Raw genomic sequence first — 21,910 nt, 5'->3', positions numbered from 1 at the left:
CCACAACAGAAGATGGTTTAGGCCATCAGCACTATCCTGAGGGTGAGGGTGATGGAAAGATGCCAACAGAAATAAGAAATGGGTATAACACCCTGGGATATGGGAGAGGATGTGCTGTTACCCACAAACAGCAGCAGGAGCAGGAGACAGTGCAGCCACGGCCCACTGGAGGGCAGCTTCTGAGGCCTCACTGCCCCGCAGGGAGGAGCCCTCAGACCTCTGGTGCACCTCTGCTCAGGAGTAGAGGCAGTAGGGCCTCCGCCTCCGGGAAGCTCCCTTTGTTGTTCTCACCAGGGTGGGGTGGGGTGGGCTGGGCTGAGGGAGAGGGGCTTTTGCCCTTGCTCTAGAAACTGCCCACCAGTGGCTAATAACCAGCCGAACCCAGTACAATGCTGTGTGCTTCCTGAAAAGGAGAGCAGAGGTCAGTTCCAGCTGTAGGCCCAGCACAGGCATATTCTCGTGGCTATTCTTAGGAGGTGATATAATACACTCATAACCTTTATTTCTTGTTCTGTCACCTGTATTATCTTTTTTCATTATGAAAATTTTAAACTTTTAAAAAAGTACAGAGAATAGTATAAGGAACCCAAGTGCTCATCATCCAGTTTCAGTAATTATCAGCTCAGGGCAATCTTATTTCATCTGCACTCCACGCACTTTCCCCACAACCTCCCATCATTTCACTCTCAGCTATTCCAATACAAATAGTACCTCTACCTACCCTCCTTGTAAAATGGATGTTTGTGTCCTCATCCCTCCCTTTTCTTCTACCTCCTAATTCTCTGGACAAAATTCCAACCAAGAACAATTCAATCTCCTAATGCCACATTGTGTAGACTGGGATGACAAATTCTGGGTCTCCAACCTCAGACACCCCATAGTACTGGTCAGCAATTGTTCTGGCAATATCAGAAAAAGCTGTCAGCATCTTTATAAGAGTTACAAAAGTTGCAAAAAAGAAGAAGGTTCTGAAACCTACGCTAAAGCCCTCATACTGACAACTGTCCACCCATCCAACATGCATTTATGGAGTGTCTTCAACTGATTAACACTACACATGACACTGAGGACAATGAAATACAAAATATGGTTGTACCCCTTAAGGAATCTTTATATAGTGAGCATACTGACAAGTGTATGGCTGCGGAGGCACAGGTGAGGAAAGGAAGTTGCTATAGGCTGTGTGTCATCAGAAGGACCCTTCCTCCGGGTTACTACACAAGAATTCCACCTGGATTCCTGATTCAGGCCTGGCTTTTTCCAATCCACACTCCGATTGCTGCCAGAGGGGTCTTTCTAAAACAGTGATCTTTGGTTACTTCTGAGCCTAAAACATTTCAGGGACTCCCAGTGGTTTTCAGGCTATAGTTCATACCCCTCAGCTGAAACCCCCAGTCTCTTTGTGAGAGCCCCACCCTTGCTCTCTAGCTCCTTGCTCACAAGCCACATCACTCGGCTCAGCTAAACTCCTGGTAGTTCCTGAAAGTGACTGGTTATTCCCTTTCCCCACCACACATACCCCCAGCCCCGACTCAGCTCCATAGGACTCAGCTCTGGTGTGGCCTCTCCTCACTTGGACTCAGGTGACACAGGTGCTCCCCTCCCTTCTCATGGCTCCCAGGATCACATGGGCACACCTCCAACACCTAGTATCTGACAGAGGCTCTTGATGTCCACTCGTGGACATGGCTACTGCTCTGGGCCAGAAAGTTTGCTGAGTGAGTGAATTTTAAGGAAATATAGTAGGTTCCCAGCTATGGTGATCACAGGAGAAAGGTCAGCTAGAGACAAAGATTTACCCATCCAGCCATAGGTGGTGTTCCCAGGTGGCATGGATGAGACTGTCCAAGGAGAAAGGGTGCAGATGAAGCCTGAGGGAACAATGGCATTAAAGAGCTGAGAAGAAACAGCCAAAGCCACATGTGAAAAGCAGAAAAGGAGACCTTCAAGAAGACGGAATAATGGATTTTTCTTGATGAAGAAAACCATAAGGTTGTACAAGAACCATAAATGTAGTTTGAAACTAAGAAAGACTTAAGTGCAGTTTAATTCTAAATGTATTTCATGGCTTTGTAATTCTTAAAACTCTTAAAGTACAGATATCTAACACCAGGAGGTATGGATAAACATTATAAAATAAACATAAACATTAAAAGTATATCTGGCATTATTTGTAATAGCCAAAGATTGAAAACAACCCCAGTATTCACCGACAGATGGAGAAACAAAATATATTACACACACAATGTGGTATTATTCAGCTATAACAAGGAATGAAGTACTGCAACATACTAAACATGGATGAACCTTGAAAACAGTATGCTAAGTGAAAGAAGCCAGTCACAAAGGACCACATATTATGTGATTCAATTTAAATAAAATGTCCAGAATAGGCAAATCCATAGAGACAGGAAGTACACACTGGTGGTTGCCAGGGGAGGGAGGAATACGGAGTGACTCCTAATAGGCTTCTTTTGGGGGTGATGAAAATATTCTAAAATTGATTGTGGTGATGGCTGCACAACTCTGTGACTATAATAAAAGCCATTGAATTGTGCACTTTAAATGGGTGAATTGTATGGTATGTGAATTATATTTTAATAAAGCTGTTATTAGCAAAAAAGTACATCTGAGTGAACAAAAGTTTCCCACATTCCTTGCTCAGTACAGCAATCCCGTTAGCACCCATAAACATAACTCTAAAATCTAAATGAATTCCCAGTTCTCAATACAAATTCTATGTTGCCTTCACTTGTGAACACTGGTCTCTTACATAAAATAGCAGATGAAACACCCAGCGTGGAGAGGCTTAAATATTAGTTCCACATTACAATAACAACCTCTGTTGCAGAGTCAGTAACAAGCCAGAACCCCAGTCCCACTAACCCACCTTCCCGCCTCACACACAACGTCTGCACATCCATTTTCTATCTTGAATACCTACCCTCCCAAATTATGGGCATGGCTGAAGCCAGCTGAGCCCCTGCGTACTGGGGAGAACAAGCAGGACAGCTTTCAGAAAGCAGGGGCTGAGGGAAGGGTGCTTACCCACAGGAACAACCGACCAGAAAACAGGCACAACTGGCCCCAACATACCCACCACCCTCCTACACACAGGCCTTTTCAGTCTGGGTGTTTTGCTTATTTGTTTGTTTTAACTGCATATACAAAGATTTTTATAGTTAGTTTCAAATTCCCTCAGTTAGCAGTTATAGGTTTTGATCTGTTCCTAATTATGGAAAAGAATCCTGAGATCGGTTCAGGGTGAAGGAACTTGAGTTTAGCATTACCATTTTTAAAGCACCAATGTTTATACGAATTTCCGAGTAGAGAATTACATTTCCGTAGTTACTTCGCTCTAAAAAATGAGAATCGAAGGCAAAAAGGCTTTGCCTGCACTGAAAGTCATACTGAAATTTAACTGAATGATCTACGCTGCACCATTTAGACATTTCCCTGCTTTCTCTCTTAAATAAGTCTCTCCATTTTTACTGAATTTGTACAGTTGCTAAATGTGTGTGTGTGTGTTTAAGAGCCATACTACACCTAGAAAAGCTCAGGCTCTAGGGTTTGAAAAAGAACAACAAAGAAACATGCAGCCCCCTTTGTTGAGAACATGATGCAGGTACCCAGGAGAGCAGCCCCCCACCTGGCACACAGCCAGACACTGTACCCAGGGCAGAGAGAACCAGCGTCCACCGGGCTCATGTGAGGACACGGAGAACACATGACACCAAAGGTCCGGTTCACACTGTTTGTGAATACTGCAGTCATTTGTACCAAAGACCAAAAAGACACATTTTCAATAGAACTTACCTGCTTTTTCAAGGAAAGCCTGGCAAACTAAATGGTGAGTGTGCCACCGTTTATTTTCGCAAGTGCTCCTCAAAGGCAGTTTTCATTAAGTGGGTCTTATTCAAGTTAGTGATGCAGCCCAGGTAAGGAGCACCAAAAACTCAGGGAGAAGATCAACATCTCTTTGGTTCTTAAACTTAAAATTATTACTTCTTCTAAGTTAAGTGTGGGGAAGAACTCCCTCTAGAAGGAAAGTTCTAAAACCATGTCAGGGACTTTCAGAGGGTGGAGCAATGGGGCGCTGGGAGGAAAAAAACTAGAACTCAGCATTGGCAACAGCACGGCTATCTCCAGCACAAAAGCCTGCTTATACGCGCAGAGCCCTCTTTCCAACTGGGAAAAACAGCAGCAGCATAAGTCAAGATACTCACTAAGATTCTTAAAAATATTAATCGTTTTTAAGCAACAAAGCTTGATGTTCAATTGGATTCAGAATATTATGAGGTATGTCAGTATGAAAATAATCTCAACTTAAGTCAATAAACTTTATTTACTAGAATCTGAATCAAATGTTTTACATAAAAACAATTTAACAAATGTATGTGATCTGTAACTTTATGTATAGTGTCAGGGACGTTACCAAATTTAAACTGTATTCACTGGACGCAGCCTATAGTTCAACCTTCCTGGGTCCAGAGAAAAACCTAAAGCTGGGATAGCTCTACTCCAAATGCAGCCTATGGCAGGGAGAATTCTAAGATGCCCCTAAGAGTTACCCTCAGGTGTGCACACCCTGTATATTACCCTTCCCCGTATGGGTGGGCCTGACCTAATCAGATGAGTCCTTTAACTTTTATTTTTTAGAGATGGAGTCTCACTCTGTTGCCCAGACTGGACTTGAACTCATGGGTTCAAGCAATCCTCCTGCCTCAGCCTCCTGAGTAGCTGAGACTACAGGCATGTGCCACTGTGCCCAACAAGACAAACCCTTTTAAAAGGGGGTCTAGAGGTCAGAGTCAGAAGTCATCAGAGAAATTGGAAGCTTCAGTACATATACTATGTATATGTACATATATAAAATTTTTATTTTCAAATGTTATATAAATGGAATCATGCTGTATGTAAATTTCTAAGATTTTTTTTTTTAATTAGCAAAATTTCCTCAGGATTTACTGTAGTTGTCGTATCAACAGTTCATTTCTTTTTACCATTGCATATTATTGCATGATGTATATGCAGTACAGTTTATTTAACCATTCACCTGTTGAGGACTATTTGGGGTTTTAGCTATTATGAATAAAGCTGCAATACTGATTGCTGCACAGATGCTATAAACATTGGTGTACAGGCATTTGTGTGAACATTTTTTTCACTTTCCTGGGATATATGCCCCAGAATATAATTGCTGGGTTGTATAGTAAGTACAAATTTAGTTTCATAAGAAAATGCCAAACTATCTTCCAGAGTGGCTGTACTATCTTACATTCCTATCAGCAGTGTATGAGTGATACAATTTCTTCCTATCCTCTCAAGCATTTGTTGCTATTACTATTTTTACTTTTAGTCATTTTGATAGGTGTGTGGTGGTATCTCATTGTGGTTTTAATTTGCATTTCTCTAATGGTTACCGATGCTGAACATCTTTTATGTGGTTATTTGCCATAGGTACATCCTCTTTGGTGAAATATCTTTTCATTATTTTCGCCCATTTTCTAATTGGATTATTTCTTTCTTTGCTGTTGAGTTTTGAGAGTTCTTATATTCTAGATACAAGTGCTCTGTCAGAAATGTTTTGCAAGTATTCTCTCCCACCACGTCATAGCTTGTCTTTTCAACCTCTTAGGGTTTTTTACAGAGCAAAAATTTTTGATTTTAATGTGGTCCAATTATTAATTTTTCCTTTTATGGATGATCATGTTTTTGGTATCAAATCTAAAATCTTTTTGCTTAGCCCTAGAATGTAAAGATTTTCTCCTATATTTTTTTCTAAGAGTGTCACAGTTTTATGTTTTGCATTTAAATCTGTGATCGAGTTAATTTTTGCATAAGATGTGAAGTTTAGGTTGAAATTCATTTATTTGCATATGAATAATAATTATGCAATTGCTCTAGCACTATTTGTTGAAAAGGCTATCCTTCCTCTAATGAATTGCCTTTGTAACTTTGTCAAAATCAGCTGGACATATCTATGTGGTTCTATTTCTGGGTTCCATAGATCAACCTATCCCATTGATCCATATGTGTCTATCATTCTACCAATAACCACAATGTCTTGATTACTGTACCTAACCTAAAGAGTAAGCCTTAACACTGGGTACAGGGATTCCTTCATTTTATTCCTCTTTTTCAAAATTGTTACAGCTATTCTAGAACCTTTGCCTTTTCATATAAATTTTAGAATAAGCTTGTCTATATCTACAAAACCACCTTGCTGTGATTTTTTAACACTTCTTTTCACTGTAGCAAGATACATACAACGTAAAAATTAACTATTTTAACCTTTTTTTTTGAGACAGGGTCTTGCTCTGTTGCTCAGGCTAGAGTGCAGTGGCCTTGTCATAGCTCACTGTAACCTCAAACTCCTGGGCTCAAGTGATCCTCTTGCCTCAGCCTCCTGAATGGCTAGGACTACAGGTGTGTGCCACCATGCCTGGCTAATTTTTCTGTTTTTAGTAGAGATGGGGTCTCGCTCTCACTCAGGCTGGTCTTGAACTCCTGGCCTCAAGTGATCCTCCCACCTCGGGCTCCCAAAGTGCTAGGATTACAGGCCTGAGCCACCACACCAGGCCTATTTTAACCATTTTTTAAAGATACAATTCAATGGCAATAACTACATTCACAATTGTTGTGTAACCATCATCACTATCACTTTGAAAGGTTTTTTCATCACCCCAAACAGAAACTCTGTAATAGCTATGAAGCAGTAACTCCCAATTTCCTGCATCCCTGATCCATTGGTAACCTCTAATCTACTTTCTATGAATTTGTGTACTCTAGATATTTAAAGTAAGTGGAAACAAACATTTGTCCTTTTGTGAATGACTTATCTCACTTAATGTTTTCAAGGTTTACCTGTATTGTAGCACATATCAGAATTTCATCCCTTTTTAAGGCTAAATAATATTTCAGTGTACAAATATACCACATTTTGTCTATCCATCCATCCACTGATAGATATTTGGGTTGTTTCCACCTATGGCTATTATAAATAATGATGTTACGAACATTGGAATACAAAAAAGGGTTACATATGGAATACAACTAGATTCCTATCTCTCAACATATACAAAAACCAAGTAAAAATGTATTAAAGACTTAAATCCAAGACCTGAAACTATAAAACTACTAGAAGAAAACACTGGGGAAATGCTCCAGGACGTTGTTCTGGGCAAAAATTTTTTTTGTGTTAAGACCTTAAAAAGCACAGGCAACCAAAACAAAAACAAATAAATGGGATTTCATCAAGCTAAAAAGCTTCAGCACAGCAAAGGAAATAATCAACAAAGAGACAAAACACAGAATGGGAAAAAATATTTGTAAACTACCCATCTGACAAGGGATTAATAACCAGAATATATAAGGAACTCAAGCAACTCAATAGCAAAAAAACCCAAATAATCCTATTTAAAAATGGGCAAATGATCTGAATAGACATTTCTCAAAAGAAGACATACAAATGGCCAACAGGCATATGAAAAGATTCTCAATATCACTAATCATCAGGGAAATGCAAATCAAAATCACAATGAGATATTATTTTACTCCAGTTAAAATGGGTATTATCAAAAAGACAAAAATAACAGATGCTGGCGAGAATGCAAAGAAAGGGAAATGCTAGTACACTGTTGGTGGGAATGTAAATTAGTACAGCTATTACGACAAACAGTATGGAGGTTCCTCAAAAAACTAAAAATAGAGCTACCACATGATCCAGCAATCCTACTGCTGGGCATATGTCCACGAGAAAGGAAGCCAGCATATCAAAGAGATAATATGCACGCCCATGTTCACTGCAGCACTATTCACAGTAGTGAAGATATGGAATCAACCTAAGTGTCCATCAACAGATGAATGGATAAAGAAAATGTAGTATATACGCACAATAAAATATTACTCAGCTATAAAAAAAAGAATAAAACCTTATCATTTGCAGCAACATGGATGGAAGTGGAGGTCATTATGTTAAATGAAATAAACCAGGCACAGAAAGACAAATATTGTATGTTCTCACTCTCATGTGGGTGCCAAAAAAGTTGATCTTATGGAAGCAGAGGGTAGAATGGTGGAGGTTGGAAGGGTGAGGGGCAGATAAAAAGACATTGGTTAATGTGTACAAAAATACAGTTAGATAGAAGGAATAAGTTCTAGTGTTAGATAGCACAGCGTGGCTGTAATTAACAATAATTTATTGTATATTTCGAAATAGCTAGAAGAGAAGATTTGAAATGCTCCCAATACAAAGAAATGATAAATGCTTGAGGTGATGGATATCCTAATTATCCTGATTTGATCATTACACATTGCATGCATGTATCAAAATGTCAAATGTATCCCATATATATGCACCAATTATTATCAATAAAAAATAATACAATTAAAAATATTTGAAAACATGATATAAATTAATATCCAAGAAAAGATCAAAAGTGACTCAAATAGAAACAGGAAATTCAAAATACCCTATAACTATTAAATAAGTTGAACCAACAGCTAAAAAATATCTCCACAAATAAAACACTAAAATCTAATGATTAATTTTACAGGAGAGAGCTACCAAGTACTCAAGGTTTAGGTAATTCTAATTTCCAGAGATGAGAAAGAGAGAAAACTGCTCAAATTATAATTATTAAATGTTATTTTAACCTTGTTATTAACTTTTTTTTTGTTTTGAGATGGGGTCTCACTATGCTACCGAGGCTGGCCTTGAACTCCTGGGCTCAAGTGATCCCCCTACCTCAGCTTCCTGTGTAGCTGAGACTATCAGTGCAACCCACCGTGCCCTATTTTAACCTTAATATCAAAATCATAACAAGGATAGGAAGGGAAAATTATCAGATATTCTCACTCATGAAACAGATAAAAAACTCTAGCCAAATTATTAGCAAACTGAACCCAGTAATATGTAAAGTAAGGAAATAATACATAATGCCCAAGTTGGGTTTATCCCAGGAATGTAAATGATTTCTAGGCCCTGGCTTTTGCAATATGGTGAATGGTGGTGCTGTTCACTGAGAGGAAGCACAGGAGTTTGGGGCTAAGGTCACAAGAAGGACTAGGCACCAAGTGCAGGGAGCTTGTGAGTATCCAGGTAAAGATGTCTAGGCACCAACCGAGTATAAAGGTCTGGAGACAGAGCACTGAGAATCACCAACAAAGATGTGGTACCACAAGTCCTACAAGTGGGATGGGATTAACCAGGGAAACTGTGTGGAGAGAACAGAGAACAGGAGGACCAGGCCTGAATTCTAAGCAAGCCAAGTGTTTAAGAAAGAAGATTCCTTAAAAAGACTGGCCAGAGAATCAGGGAAAGAAAAATCGGGAAAGCAAGAAAGACAGTGACTCAAGTCATGCAATGAGAAGAAGGGGACTGAAGAATCCAGTCACTGGAGTCCACTATGACAGGGTGACTTCAGGATGTGGTGAGGGAAGAAGCCAGACTGTTGTGGGCTGATGTGTGACCAGATAAGAGGAAATAAGAATAGACAGTGTGGCCTACGCTTACAAGAAGACTGGCTGAGGAGGAAGCAGAGTGTGTGTAAAACAAAGGGAAAAAAGCTGATTTAGAGGATTAACAAATTTGTAGACCATGGAGACAGGAAAAGGAGAGAGAGGGTGGTGAGAAAAAAGTACAACATAGTTCTTGTCCTCCACATTCCAGGAAGGAGAAGATTTACTGTTCTTTAGTCACAGTTCCAGGGCATTCTAACTGATTAGTGATGACTCACTTCAGAAGTTGATCATGTTTCTGAAAGTGGGCAAATGGCAAGAGCCCAGTCCAGTGACCACAACTCCGCAGCTAATGGTGAACCAGTCCCTGAAAGCCCGCCCATCCCTGACCTCCAAATTCACCCAAAGGGAAGGAAGAAGGAAGTGGGAAGTATTGAGGCAAGGCCTCAGAGGACACAAGTGTAAAAAGCTCAAACAGGGCTGTGGGTCTTGGACAAGAGGCAGTGCACTGGCCCTGTGGGAAGAGAGGAAAGGAGCAGGCTGACAACAGCAGGGGCTGCAGCAGCAACAGGACCCCTTACAACTACCCTTTTGTGTCATATGCACAGAGAATCTGAGACTTGGAGAGGCTACATGATTTATATAAGAGCCAGGAATCAACCTACGTCTATCTTACTACAAGGCCCACATTCCTCAACATAACCCCACACTGCCTTCCATTACACCCCATTTACCCTCCTCTAAACTCTCACAGCACTTTTGGGATCTTCTCATACGCCCACACCCTGGCTTTCGCTGGTTATACGTGTATTAGTTTCATTTATACCCACCTTACTCTTTCCAGAATTGAGCACTTTCTGTATCCCTACAGGGTTTTACATGGCAAGTGCTCAATGAAGAAATGAATACGTTTATAATTACCAAATTTGTTATATGTCAACTTGCTTTCAAAAGTGCTTATAAATTTCCTTCAGAAGTGATATAAACCACCCCCAATACAATCTTCTTTACAGTTGCATGTGCTTAGCATTCCTTTGCCATAGATGTCACAAAGGCAAAGCAAAATTGCACATTACATTCACTACAGGTTCCAAATTAGTGAATTTAGTGTTCACTACAGAGATTTCACCATCTTTGCAGGTATGAGACCAAAAAGCACTTCTTACCTGAATTTTGATGGGCCAGGTGAAATTACTGACATAAACAAAGAATGTGATATTTGGGTGGTTGCGAAAATCAAACTTCTCATTAGAGAAGCTATCTTTGTATTCCTTAATGTTGGTTTTTGAAACAACAGGCATCTCTTCTCCAGCCTGGGTTCCAGCTGTTAGAAAGAAAAGAATGATACAGAAGAGACATTTTTTTTTAAAACCAAATCTGCCCTCATTAATAATAAGGATAATAGTTAGCATTTACTGAATTCTTACTGTCTTCCAAGAACAGCCTTCAAGAGCTCAATCTCACTGAATCCTCACAACAATGCTATTATTATCCTCAGTTACAGGTTAGGAAACTAAGTTTCAGAGAAACTAATTAACTTGCCTTAGGTCACACAGCCAGCAAGAAATGGAGCTGGGACCTAAAGCTGGGCAGGATGACACACAGCCTGTGCCCCTAACCAGAATGGTTTTACCAGGAACCCCTGTGACTCCCCTTTGGTCATCCCACTGAAACAGGTTAAACAGAGATACCACTAGAATCCTATTAACAAACACTGGCATTCACTCTGCCCATAACACTTCAATTCCTGTGCATTTCTCTTTTACAAATCTTGACAATGCTCCAGACTCCCACAGGGACACTCATTCACCCCTCACATCCTATCCAGCAGTGGCCTCAAGTCTTAACAGGAATAGGGAGGAAGGGGCTCCAGGGGTCACTCAATCCCCCCTTCTACCACCAGCTACAACTGTATTAAAGTCCCCCAATCTGGTATAACTCTACCTATTCCCAGATAGTCTTTCAACATTCCATATTTTCCCTCAGCCAGGAATTCGAGTGTCTATAAAGACTCATGAAATGGACTCTTTTTCCACATCTGAGTTAGATCCTGTGACTAGAGCCCAGACTATAATATCTTTAGTGAGACATCCATTGCAAATCTTTCACATGCTCAGAGACATTGCCTTTCTCTAGAAAAATACTCTGATAATTGGACTTTTTCTTAAAAATCTCTCCTCATTTCAAGTTTCTGAACTTCTGAATTCTACACAGTCTTTGAAGACAAGATAAACATAAAACATAAAATGGCATCAAAAAGCAATATTCTTATTTTGCACCTGTCTAATTGGTTTGTGTTGACAAAAAACATTAGTATTGCAACAGTAATAACGATGATAAAACATGGCTACCATTTAGTGAGAATTTACCTTGTTTCAGGAGAGTTTACCATGTTTCATGCATTACTTTGAGTAATTCATTTATTATCTCATTTAATCCTTGCAACACTCTACGTAGCTAGGTGTTTTTACTATCCCACTTCACACATGAGGAAACTGGCTCAGAAAGCTTGAGTAACTTGCCCAAAAGTGCAAGTAAATAAGAAGCAGAATTCAAATTAGATCTATCTGTTGAGTTGTCAAGTAATGGTTATCTGTCTTAACCACTACATCAAGGTCATCCTTTATTTCTTCAGTAGATTTTCTACCCAGCAGATCTTCAGTGAATTACAGTAAGACAAACAGGATAGCTAAAGCTATAATTTCAGAGCTTGATTTAATTCCCAAAGTACATTTCTATATACCTACTAAAATCTTACTTGGTTTAAAATGTCTTCATTTCTTGAAACTCTGAGTCATTTGAATTTTTTTGCTCCTTAAGCACGGATGCAGACGATAATAGCAGTGGCTACAGCAAGGGTACAAGTGGTAGCAGTAGGGTAGGGGCTGTAACCATGCAGAGCCTGACACCTTGGTGAGCTCTGGCAGGCATAACCTAATTTAATCTACACAACAATTCTAGGAGGTAAATATTGTTATCCTCACTCTACAGTTGAATAATCCTAAAGTCTAGAGAGGGGTTTAAGTACTTGCCCAAGGTCTCATAGCCAATAAGTAATAGTAAAAGGTGGGTTTCAAACCAATCTGTCTGTCTCCAGAGCCCCTTTCTCAATTCCTATGTTACATTTTTTACTCTATTACCTCCACTTGGAGGGTCTTCTCTAGGTGTGTCATTACCTGAGAAGCTGGCAGCCCAGGTGATGTTGAGGTTGAAGTTTTTGGAGGCATTGATGAACATGTCCAAATCCCTGTTTTGCTGATGAGAGGTGTAAATAATTAGAAAATTAATTATAATAGTTTTCAGACTTTATCTTATTTTATTTACTTTTTTTGAGACAAAGTCTCGCTCTGTCACCCCGGCTAGAGTGCAGTGGCATCATTATAGCTCACTGCAACCTCCAACTCCTGGGCTCAAGTGATCCTCCTGCCTCAGCCTCCTGGATAGTTGAGACTACAGGTGTATGCCACCACACCCAGCTAGTTTTTTTTTTTTTTTTTTTTTTTTTAAATTAGAGACAAGGACTCACTATGTTGCCCAGGCTGGTCTCAAACTCCTGGGCTCAAGTGATCTTCCTGCCTCAGCCTCCCAAGTACCTAGGACTATAGGCACGCCCGGCTAATTTTTTAAATTTTTGCAAAGAGGGGTCTCGCTATATTGCCTAGGCTGGTCTTGAACTCCTGGGCTCAAGCAATCCTCCTGCCTAGGCCACCCAAAGTGCTGGGATTATAGGCATGAGCCACCACACCCAGCCCTGGATTTACATCTTCTGATCTATGTTATCAGAATCAGCCCCCTAAGCGTTCATTGGGCAGCTATTTCTAAATGTCTGGAGCTCATTCTTATTAATAAAACACTTGATCATGTGCCCCAATCTATATTTATTTATAACTTAAACCCACGTACTTCTAAACTCATAGATTATATACAATGTAAAGTTTCTCCAAAACCAGAAACGGTTAAAAAATGCATATGAAGCTGAAATAAACTAAATCTTAAAAATAATTTGATTATATTCATTCATGATTTGAAAAACATTTTTCTCTCACTAAAAATATTATTTCAAGTGAAATATGACTGAATATGCTTTCTTAGCTTTGAAAACCTTGTTTAGCTCTTAAAGACATAGCAATTCAAAGGGCTAGTCTAATTTACTTTAGGGGCAAACAATTATTTTGGCAAACTAATCAATGTTGTATTTTATATTTTACATACGGATCCAATTATCCCAAAATTCATTTTAAAAGATCTTGAAACAGGTTAGAAAAATCAAGACTTTTAGGGTGTTGTTGTGATAGTTTTTACATCACAAAGTCACAACAAGGGCTACATTTCCAAAGTATAATCTCCAAACCAAAAGTTTCTCTCACAAAGCAGTTAACCTTCTCATTTATTGATAAAACTTTACGTTTGTCTTGAAAGAACAGCTCAAGTGTTTGCTTATATTTAACATTTGTTGGCAGCGCACAACTAACAATTATAGTCATCCCTGGGTACACATGGGCAATTGGTTCTAAACGCCACCCCTTCTCCCCCTCATACCAAAATCTGAGCATATTCAAGTCCTACAGTCTGCCCTGCATAGTCACTTCCCAACTTGTTAAACATTACAAAGATTCTAATATATTTATTTATTTTTAAAAATAAAATTAACATCAATTACATCCTGAAAGACTTTGAGCACTTCAACCATTTGCTCATGAATGAGGCAGTGAATAAATTTCATGTGTGGTACTTTTGCTGTACCCTTATCATAAAATCTTTTCAAAAAAATTCCAGTTAACACACCCACTCAACTGATACACCTAACGCAGTTTTTCCATAAAATATTTTCATTTGAAGTCATTTATTATCTTTACTTAAAAAGCCATTCACTCTCGGGAATGTATCGTCTCTAGTACATCTTTTCTTAATTTTATCATTGAAATGGAGTATTAAACACTAACTCTACTTTCACTTAATTGTGTAGTAGATATATCACACCATGGACTTTGTTCTACTACTTTTTAAGGCCGGGCGCGGTGGCTCACGCCTGTAATCCTAGCACTCTGGGAGGCCGAGGCGGGTGGATCGCTCGAGGTCAGGAGTTCAAGACCAGCCTGAGCAAGAGTGAGACCCCGTCTCTACTAAAAATAGAAAGAAATTATATGGACAACTAAAATATATATATACAAAAAATTAGCCGGGCATGGTGGTGCATGCCTGTAGTCCCAGCTACTCGGGAGGCTGAGGCAGGAGGATCGCTTGAGCCCAGGAGTTTGAGGTTGCTGTGAGCTAGGCTGACGCCACGGCACTCACTCTAGCCCGGGCAACAGAGTGAGACTCTGTCTCAAAAAAAAAATAAAATAAAATAAAAAAAATAAATAAATAAATACTACTTTTTAAAAACATTTAGCAATGTTTATTGATAATATTTGTCAACAAAGGAATACACTTTGGCTTACTGCCATATTGCTTTCCATGTTATTTGTCACTTTTATTGTGAGTGAAATTTTATAATGGTAAATGGCTTTGTATATGCTGATGAGAAGTAAGAAACCTCCAAGGAGGCTCCTAAATAATTTTAGTAAATTTAGTAAAATTTCTTTAAGCACTGGAGTGGGTATTGAATGACTTTGTATCTCACTGAAGAAACTGTAAAGGTGTGTCTTCATGCCCGGATGCTTTATTTTTAAATGTCATGCTGTGGTGACTTCCTTCTACTACTAGGTGATACCTTGTGGCAGGTTGGGCTTCACCATTAAGGACAGTGATATAAATCTACATTTCAAATAGTTGCTTTAACAATTTAAATTATTCCTGGACAACCTCTTGTTGGACTCAGCTAACCCTCTGCTGTTTTACCTCCTAATGAGGCTAAGAACTCATTCTAGAAGCACAGGTGTCACTTCTGCCACCTCCCTTGCTGTCTGCTTGTGCTCACATCGCTGGCATTTCAATCGACAATGTCTTTGCAGGTGCTTTTTAAGCCTCTGGTCAGTTTTGAGGGAGTAAATCTAGGCCCTGCCATCTGCCCTCTGATGGTGGAGCTCCGCTTGCAATGTCCTCTCCCTTTCTCTATGGCGGGGCTGTGATGGGCAGGCATGCAAACCAAGTGTGTGTGGAATCAATGTCAGTCCGTGTCTCAGATCCTGGTAAATCTTATCAACACCACTCTTGCCTTTTAGATGGAAAGGAAACAAAATGGAGATTCTAACATTTCTTTCCTGCACCCCTAGAGATCATCCTGTGTATTCCATTCTGGAGACAACTGCTAAGGCAGTACTTCTACCCATAATGACCAAGAAAAAGATCCAAACAAATTCAAAATGAAATAGGAAAACTTTAAAAAATCTTACTTCATCAGGAGTAGCCACAAAATTGATGGCTGTGTAATAGCGGTCATCTTCCTGGGACAGGCTAAAAGTGAACTGATAGTCAATAAGAAGAGTATCTATGGAAAGAAAGAAATGCATATTTAAAAATTGAAAAAAAAAAAAATAGAACAGGTCTCTAGAGATACAGACTGCTTTTCTCATAAATTCAATAACCAGAAAAGCACTTTGACTCATTTATACCTAGGTTTTTCAAAGAAAATCAAGTCTATGGGCAGTATCATTTTATTTGGGTTAACTAAACCCTCCTTATATCATGGCCCTGGCTGAGATTTTATGCTGCAAATTAACTCCCTTGCAAGTATTAGCTGAACATATGTTACATGTTAAGTTTTCCTTAAGGAAACAAAGATATAATTTAATGGTGTAACAGAAACTAGGACTCCATGGAAATATGGTTGATTCTAGGTCTAGGGCAAGGAATATAAGCCTTAGTTATCTTATTCCAGAAAGGAAGAAAGCACTCAAAGACGAATGTGATGCAGTAAAAAAACATAGCTTGAAAGAGAGCTTACTGGCCAAAGTTGCCATAACTTAATTTAAAAAAGTCTTAATATACAATTCAAGAACAAAAACCAACCTGATTAAAAATGGGCAAAGGACTTAAATAGATTTTTTTTTCCAAAGAAGATATACAAATGGCCAAAAAGCATATGAAAACTACTCAATATCACTGAGCATTAGGGAAATGCAAATCAAAACCACAATGCGATATCATTTCACACCCATTAGGATGGCTACTATCAAAAAACTAGTAAATAACAAATGAGGTGAGGATGTAGAAAAATTGGAATCCTGTGCAGTGTTGGTAGGAATGTAAAATAGTGCAGCTGCTGTGGAAAACGGTATGGTAGTTCCTCAACAAACGAAAAATAGAATTATGACATAATCCTGCAATTACACTTCTGGGTATATACCCAAATGAATTGAAAGCAGGGACCCAAACAGATAATTGTATGCCCATGTTCATAGCAGCAGTATTCACAATACCTAAAAGGTAGAAGCAACCCAAGTGTCCATCAACAGATAAATGGATAAGCAAAATGTGGTACGTGCATACAGTGATTTAGCCTTAAAAAGGAAGGAAATTCTTACATGTGCTACAACATGAATGAACCTTGAGACATTATGCTAAGTGAAATAAATCAGTCATAAAAAGACAAATACAATATGGTTCTACTTAGATGAGGCGCCTATAAGACTCAAATTCATAGAAGCGGGAAGTATAATGGTGGTTGCCAGCGGGCAGAGGGAGGGAGAAATGGGAAGTTATTGGTAAGTTTATTTTTAACTGTCTAAGAAAATGCTGAGTGGTTTTACAATGTGGCTACACCATTTTATATTGCCACAAGCAATGCATGAAGGTTCCAGTTTCTCAACATCCTAGCTAAAACTTGCTGTTGGCTTTTTTTTATTCACAGGATAAACAGATTTTAATGTACCAGATTACAAAACATTCACTGATGTGTTTTCCACTTCCACATTTCAACTAACCTTTAAGAAATGACCAGTTGTGCGGTGTTAGTATGGTATCAAAGGATAACATCCATAGTTATCTGAAAAGGCCATTAAAATACTCTGTCCTTTTTCCAACTACATGTCTGGTGGGGCCAGGTTTTGTTCATGTATTTGACCAAAGAGACGTATTGCAACAGTTTGAACGCAGGAGCAGACATGAGATTACAATTGTCTTCTATTAAGCCATGGTATTAGCTTTTGATTCTAGTCATCCTACAGCTGTATCTCACTGTGGTTTTAATACGCCTATCCAAAATGACTAATGACGTTAAGTATATTTTAATGTGCTTACTGGCCATTGCTATATCTTCTTTGGTGAAATGTCTATTCAAATCTTTGCCTGTTAATAATTGGAATTGTCTTCTCATTCAGTTGTAAGAGTTCTTTATATATTCTGGATACAAGCTCTGAATCAAATATATGATTTGCAAATATTTTCTTTAGTCTGTGGCTTGTTTATTTTTTAATGGTTTTTTAAAAAAATACAAGTTTTAAATTTTGATAAAGTCTCATTAATCAATTCTTTTTATGAATTGTGTTTTTAGAATCATATCTAAGAACTCTTTTTCCTACAAAAGGTCAAAAGTTCTTCTCCTGTCTTCTTTGAAAAGTTTTATATACATAAAGTCATATTCACCAGTTCCAAGTGGACATGAATTTTGAGGGGATGTTATTCAACTCAGCATAGCAGGTATATAATTACAACAGACAATCCATAACATTAACTCCTATTTCTCTGGTTCCATAATGGGGCCCACCATGTGGATTGTTCTAAATGGAGAAAATGCATTTACCCACAAAAACCTGGTCACCTTGCCAGATTCACCTTTTATTCCAAGGTGGTTAACACAAATCGGTTCTAGAGAGAATGATGAAACTTCAATTATATTTTAAGAATTCTGTTTTTGATGTGTATCTTAAAATATGAAACATGATGGCATGAACCAGGTAATGCCAAATGGAGGTATCAAGAGAATATAAACAAGAAAAGCCAGAGTTGCTTATCTCTGTCTTCTCCCCTATCTGCCATAAACATATTCACAGCAACCATGACCACAACTTAAACAGCTTAAAAAAGCACTCATATATGTAGTAAACTTAATAGAATATAAACACATCAGGGGACACTTCCGTGGGCGGTTGCTGTATTCCAATAGCACTTACCATTCTCAAACCATGTTAAGAAAACAGTGAAGTTCTACTAGACTACTTTGCTTCTAGAAATAAGAATTGCAAAAACACTTACAATAACATGTTCCTTTCAGAGGGTTTCCCTGGTATCGATTTTCTACCTCACATCTAGGGGGAAAAAATGAAAATTATTTTACGCTGCTATTTAAAACAGAATCTACATTCATTTTAAAACTAAGCAGATCCTTTTTATATAAAATGCAGAGAGACTGGAGTCATTTAATTGCATTCTCCAGTGTCACTCAGTTCAGGTGGACCAGGGAGAGAGCATGTGAACTTTCAATGCTGACTGCTTGGCAGTCCACACACCAACTATATGAGAACAACTGACAAGCGTTTGCCAAAGCACATGAGAGAAATCCAGATGTAATAAATCTAGACCCTATTTATTATAACGAAAAACACATTTTCACTTTTGTGTGGACTACATATTCTTCTAAAGTGTAGTCAAAATATTTTTCAAATATTCATTTTTCACTTCTTTCCTATTCTCCCTGAATAAACTGATCCTGTTCTTTAAACACAACTGAGAGAAGATTAACTACCAAGAATCTTTCTTAAAAAGCCTTGAACAAGTGTTCACCAGTCTGCAGAAAAAAAGTAAGTTCTACTCAAAAAAACGATTAATTTCCCCATAGATATCATCTATGAACATCAGCAAAACCCAGTTTCCCACTTCACAAAGCCATTTTGGCAAGTACAACAGCTGTGAACTAGGAGGAAAGGCAGGGAAAGCTTGGGTGAAGCACTTTTCCCAGGTAAGACAAGACAGAGATATTGTGTCCTTTTATCCAGGGTGATTACTAGCACTTGCTTATATCTACAATCTCTTGAAGGAACTTAAAAGTCTTTCATTGGACCTCATGTCTTTGTTGTATCACCTGAGGGCAAGAGTGGTTAACTTCATCACATTTTTCTGTTTAAAGGAACAAAGATCCAAAAGTTAAATTTAATCTACTGGCTTTAGGGCAGCATGAAACTAGTATATTCACTGGTACAAACTATAAAATATAGACAGACCAATACCACTATCAATGTCTCAACCACTGGTGGCATCATTAACTATTGTTCTTTGAGAAAAATAAAGTTTACAGTGATGTATCTGCTTGTATCAGCTCAATGTTTTGACACCAAACACTTCTCTCTTAAGTCTTTCTAGACAATGAGGAAACCTGGATGCATGTGTTTTATGAAGCTTTCCAGTAGGCAGATAAGTATATGTTAACTGGGGAACAATCTCTTTTGTTTCAACTTACCAGGACACTGAAAATAATTATTCCTAGTCCTACTGTTGATAGATGGGGAAACTGAGGATCGGCATGGTTCAGTGATTTGCCTCAAGAGCACCCTGCTCAGGGAGGCAGGGTCAGGTCTGAAACCTTAAGTGTGCCTGATGCCAAGCCTGCATTCTCATGGATGGTGACACCCCTGGAAGATGCTTAACAGATGTCACCAAGGAAAAGGCAAGAACAGGGAGGGATGTTACAGGCAAGAAGATCATACCCACTATCAGACAACCAAAATGCCAAAAAGACACCATCACTGGAACACCAGCTCTTCCAATTCTATCCTTCGGGAAAGAGTGCGATCTCTTGACATGACAAAAATCAAGCAGTTGCTGCAGGTAGGACGACTAATGCAAATTAGCAACCCAGGAAGCATCAGTATCACTCAAACATAAAAATGTGAATTAAGGCACCATTAAGGAACTGCTGCTAACTTGACGACCTCCTTAGTTTAGGGGTTGACCGGTCTAAAGTAGAAAGCGCAACATTTCAAACTAATCAACCCAGGGATCTCTCAGAGCCAACGGCAAGAAGGCACAGAGAAGGGGGTGGCTCTCAGGGCAGAGTTCAGACAGCCGTATAGCCCTTCGGCCCTCCCTAGGGGTACAGGGAGTGTGGTACTCACAGCTGGCACTCGTCCCCCTTGACGCCTTTGGTGGTACAGAAGCACTTGCCAGTGTTGGTATTGCACAGCGACGCATGCCCATTGCACTTGCACGCTGGGGAGAAGGGAAAAGAAAGGGAGGGCGGTCACAACTGGCTGAGAAGATTACAACTATCAGATTTCTCCCCAAACAAATAATTTTATCTGAATTGGGTTTGATATGAAAGACAGATAAAAATAAGAGCATTTAATGGGTAAGAGTCATGATTTTTCAGCCAATGACAATAATGTAAAGGCAACATTAAAGGAACCAAAGTCAAAGAACAGGAGCACAGAGAATGTTGGTTCCCACTGCCACCTGTGGCAATCACTATTTTCATCTTTTCAATACTCTATTCTTCACCACCATGATTTTCCATTCATTCAGTGAATATTTTTGAGGCATCTCTAGTGTGCCAGATGCTAGGTGGGGACACAGACACAGTCCCTGGCCCACGGAGACACTCTGGAGACAACTGTCCTCTGAGGGGAGGGTTGGTCTGGCTGCCCTCTGCCTCAGTTTCTCCACATGGCCACATTTTGAACCCCAACAGGGCTTGGAATTAGAGGTCACCATTTTAGAGGCCTCAGGACTCACCACCCTTGTATCCCGCCTTCTTTTTCGCCTTTACTGAAAATGACTCTTCCCATCCCCCTCCTCTGGCCATCTCAACATATCTCTAACTCTTTTCATCCAACATATAATATAAGCTATGATAAATTTTATACTCCAGTTGAAATAAATTAAAGTCTTTTTTGCTCAGTATCTTTTCACTTTACACCCTGTTTTTCTGTGAGTAAATTAAAGGCATTAGGCTGCAGAGAGGTGTACTTTTTTTTTTTACAGACAGGGTCTCACTCTGTCACCCAAGGCTGCAATGCAGTGGTGTGAAAGTAGCTCACTGCAGCCTCAAATTCCTGGACTCAAGCAATGAGAGGTGTACTTTTAAAACAAATGCTGTGGACCGGGTGCAGTGGCTTACGCCTATAATCCTATCAATCTGGGAGGCCAAGGCAGGAGGATCGTTTGAGGTCAGGAATTAGAGACCAGCCTGAACAACAGCAAGCCACCATCTCCACTAAAAATAGGGAAAAAAAATTTAGCCGGGTGTGGTGGTGCACACCACACTCCCAGCTACTTGGGAGGCTGAGGCAGGAGAATCACTTGAGCCCAGGAGTTTGAGGTTGCTGAGCTAGGCTGATGCCATAGAACTCTAGCCCGGGTGACAGAGTAAGACTGTCTCAAAAAAATAAAGAAAAAATAAATGCTGTGGAGGGAAAAAAATCATCAAAAGAAACCTGTAAAACAGAATAGTGCAGACATTAACAAAATAGATGCTGGAGTCAGAAACACAAGTGTTCAATTCTTGGCTCTGTTGAGTCTGGGGGTTGTGCAGTGTATTAGTAAAAAGCAAAGGCCTGAATCAGTTTGCCTGGGT

At 39.3% G+C, this 21,910-nt stretch overlaps 1 protein-coding gene across 2 annotated transcripts in view; it reads right to left on the bottom strand.

Moving 5' to 3' along the window:
• The window catches only part of ATRN (attractin), a 138,449-nt gene that overhangs the window by 31,492 nt on the left and 85,047 nt on the right, over positions 1–21,910 (bottom strand). For both annotated transcript variants that reach the window (XM_069496339.1, XM_069496340.1), the window contains exons 20-24: positions 20,454–20,547; positions 18,598–18,650; positions 15,798–15,892; positions 12,639–12,717; positions 10,629–10,786 (exon numbers count right to left, since the gene is read on the bottom strand). In XM_069496339.1, the coding sequence (XP_069352440.1) occupies positions 10,629–10,786; positions 12,639–12,717; positions 15,798–15,892; positions 18,598–18,650; positions 20,454–20,547 (479 nt within the window). The remainder of the gene's footprint in view (positions 1–10,628; positions 10,787–12,638; positions 12,718–15,797; positions 15,893–18,597; positions 18,651–20,453; positions 20,548–21,910) is intronic.

Source organism: Eulemur rufifrons, chromosome 20, assembly GCF_041146395.1.
Source record: "Eulemur rufifrons isolate Redbay chromosome 20, OSU_ERuf_1, whole genome shotgun sequence".
NCBI lineage: Eukaryota > Metazoa > Chordata > Mammalia > Primates > Lemuridae > Eulemur > Eulemur rufifrons.
This window is presented reverse-complemented; position numbering and strand designations above follow the sequence as displayed.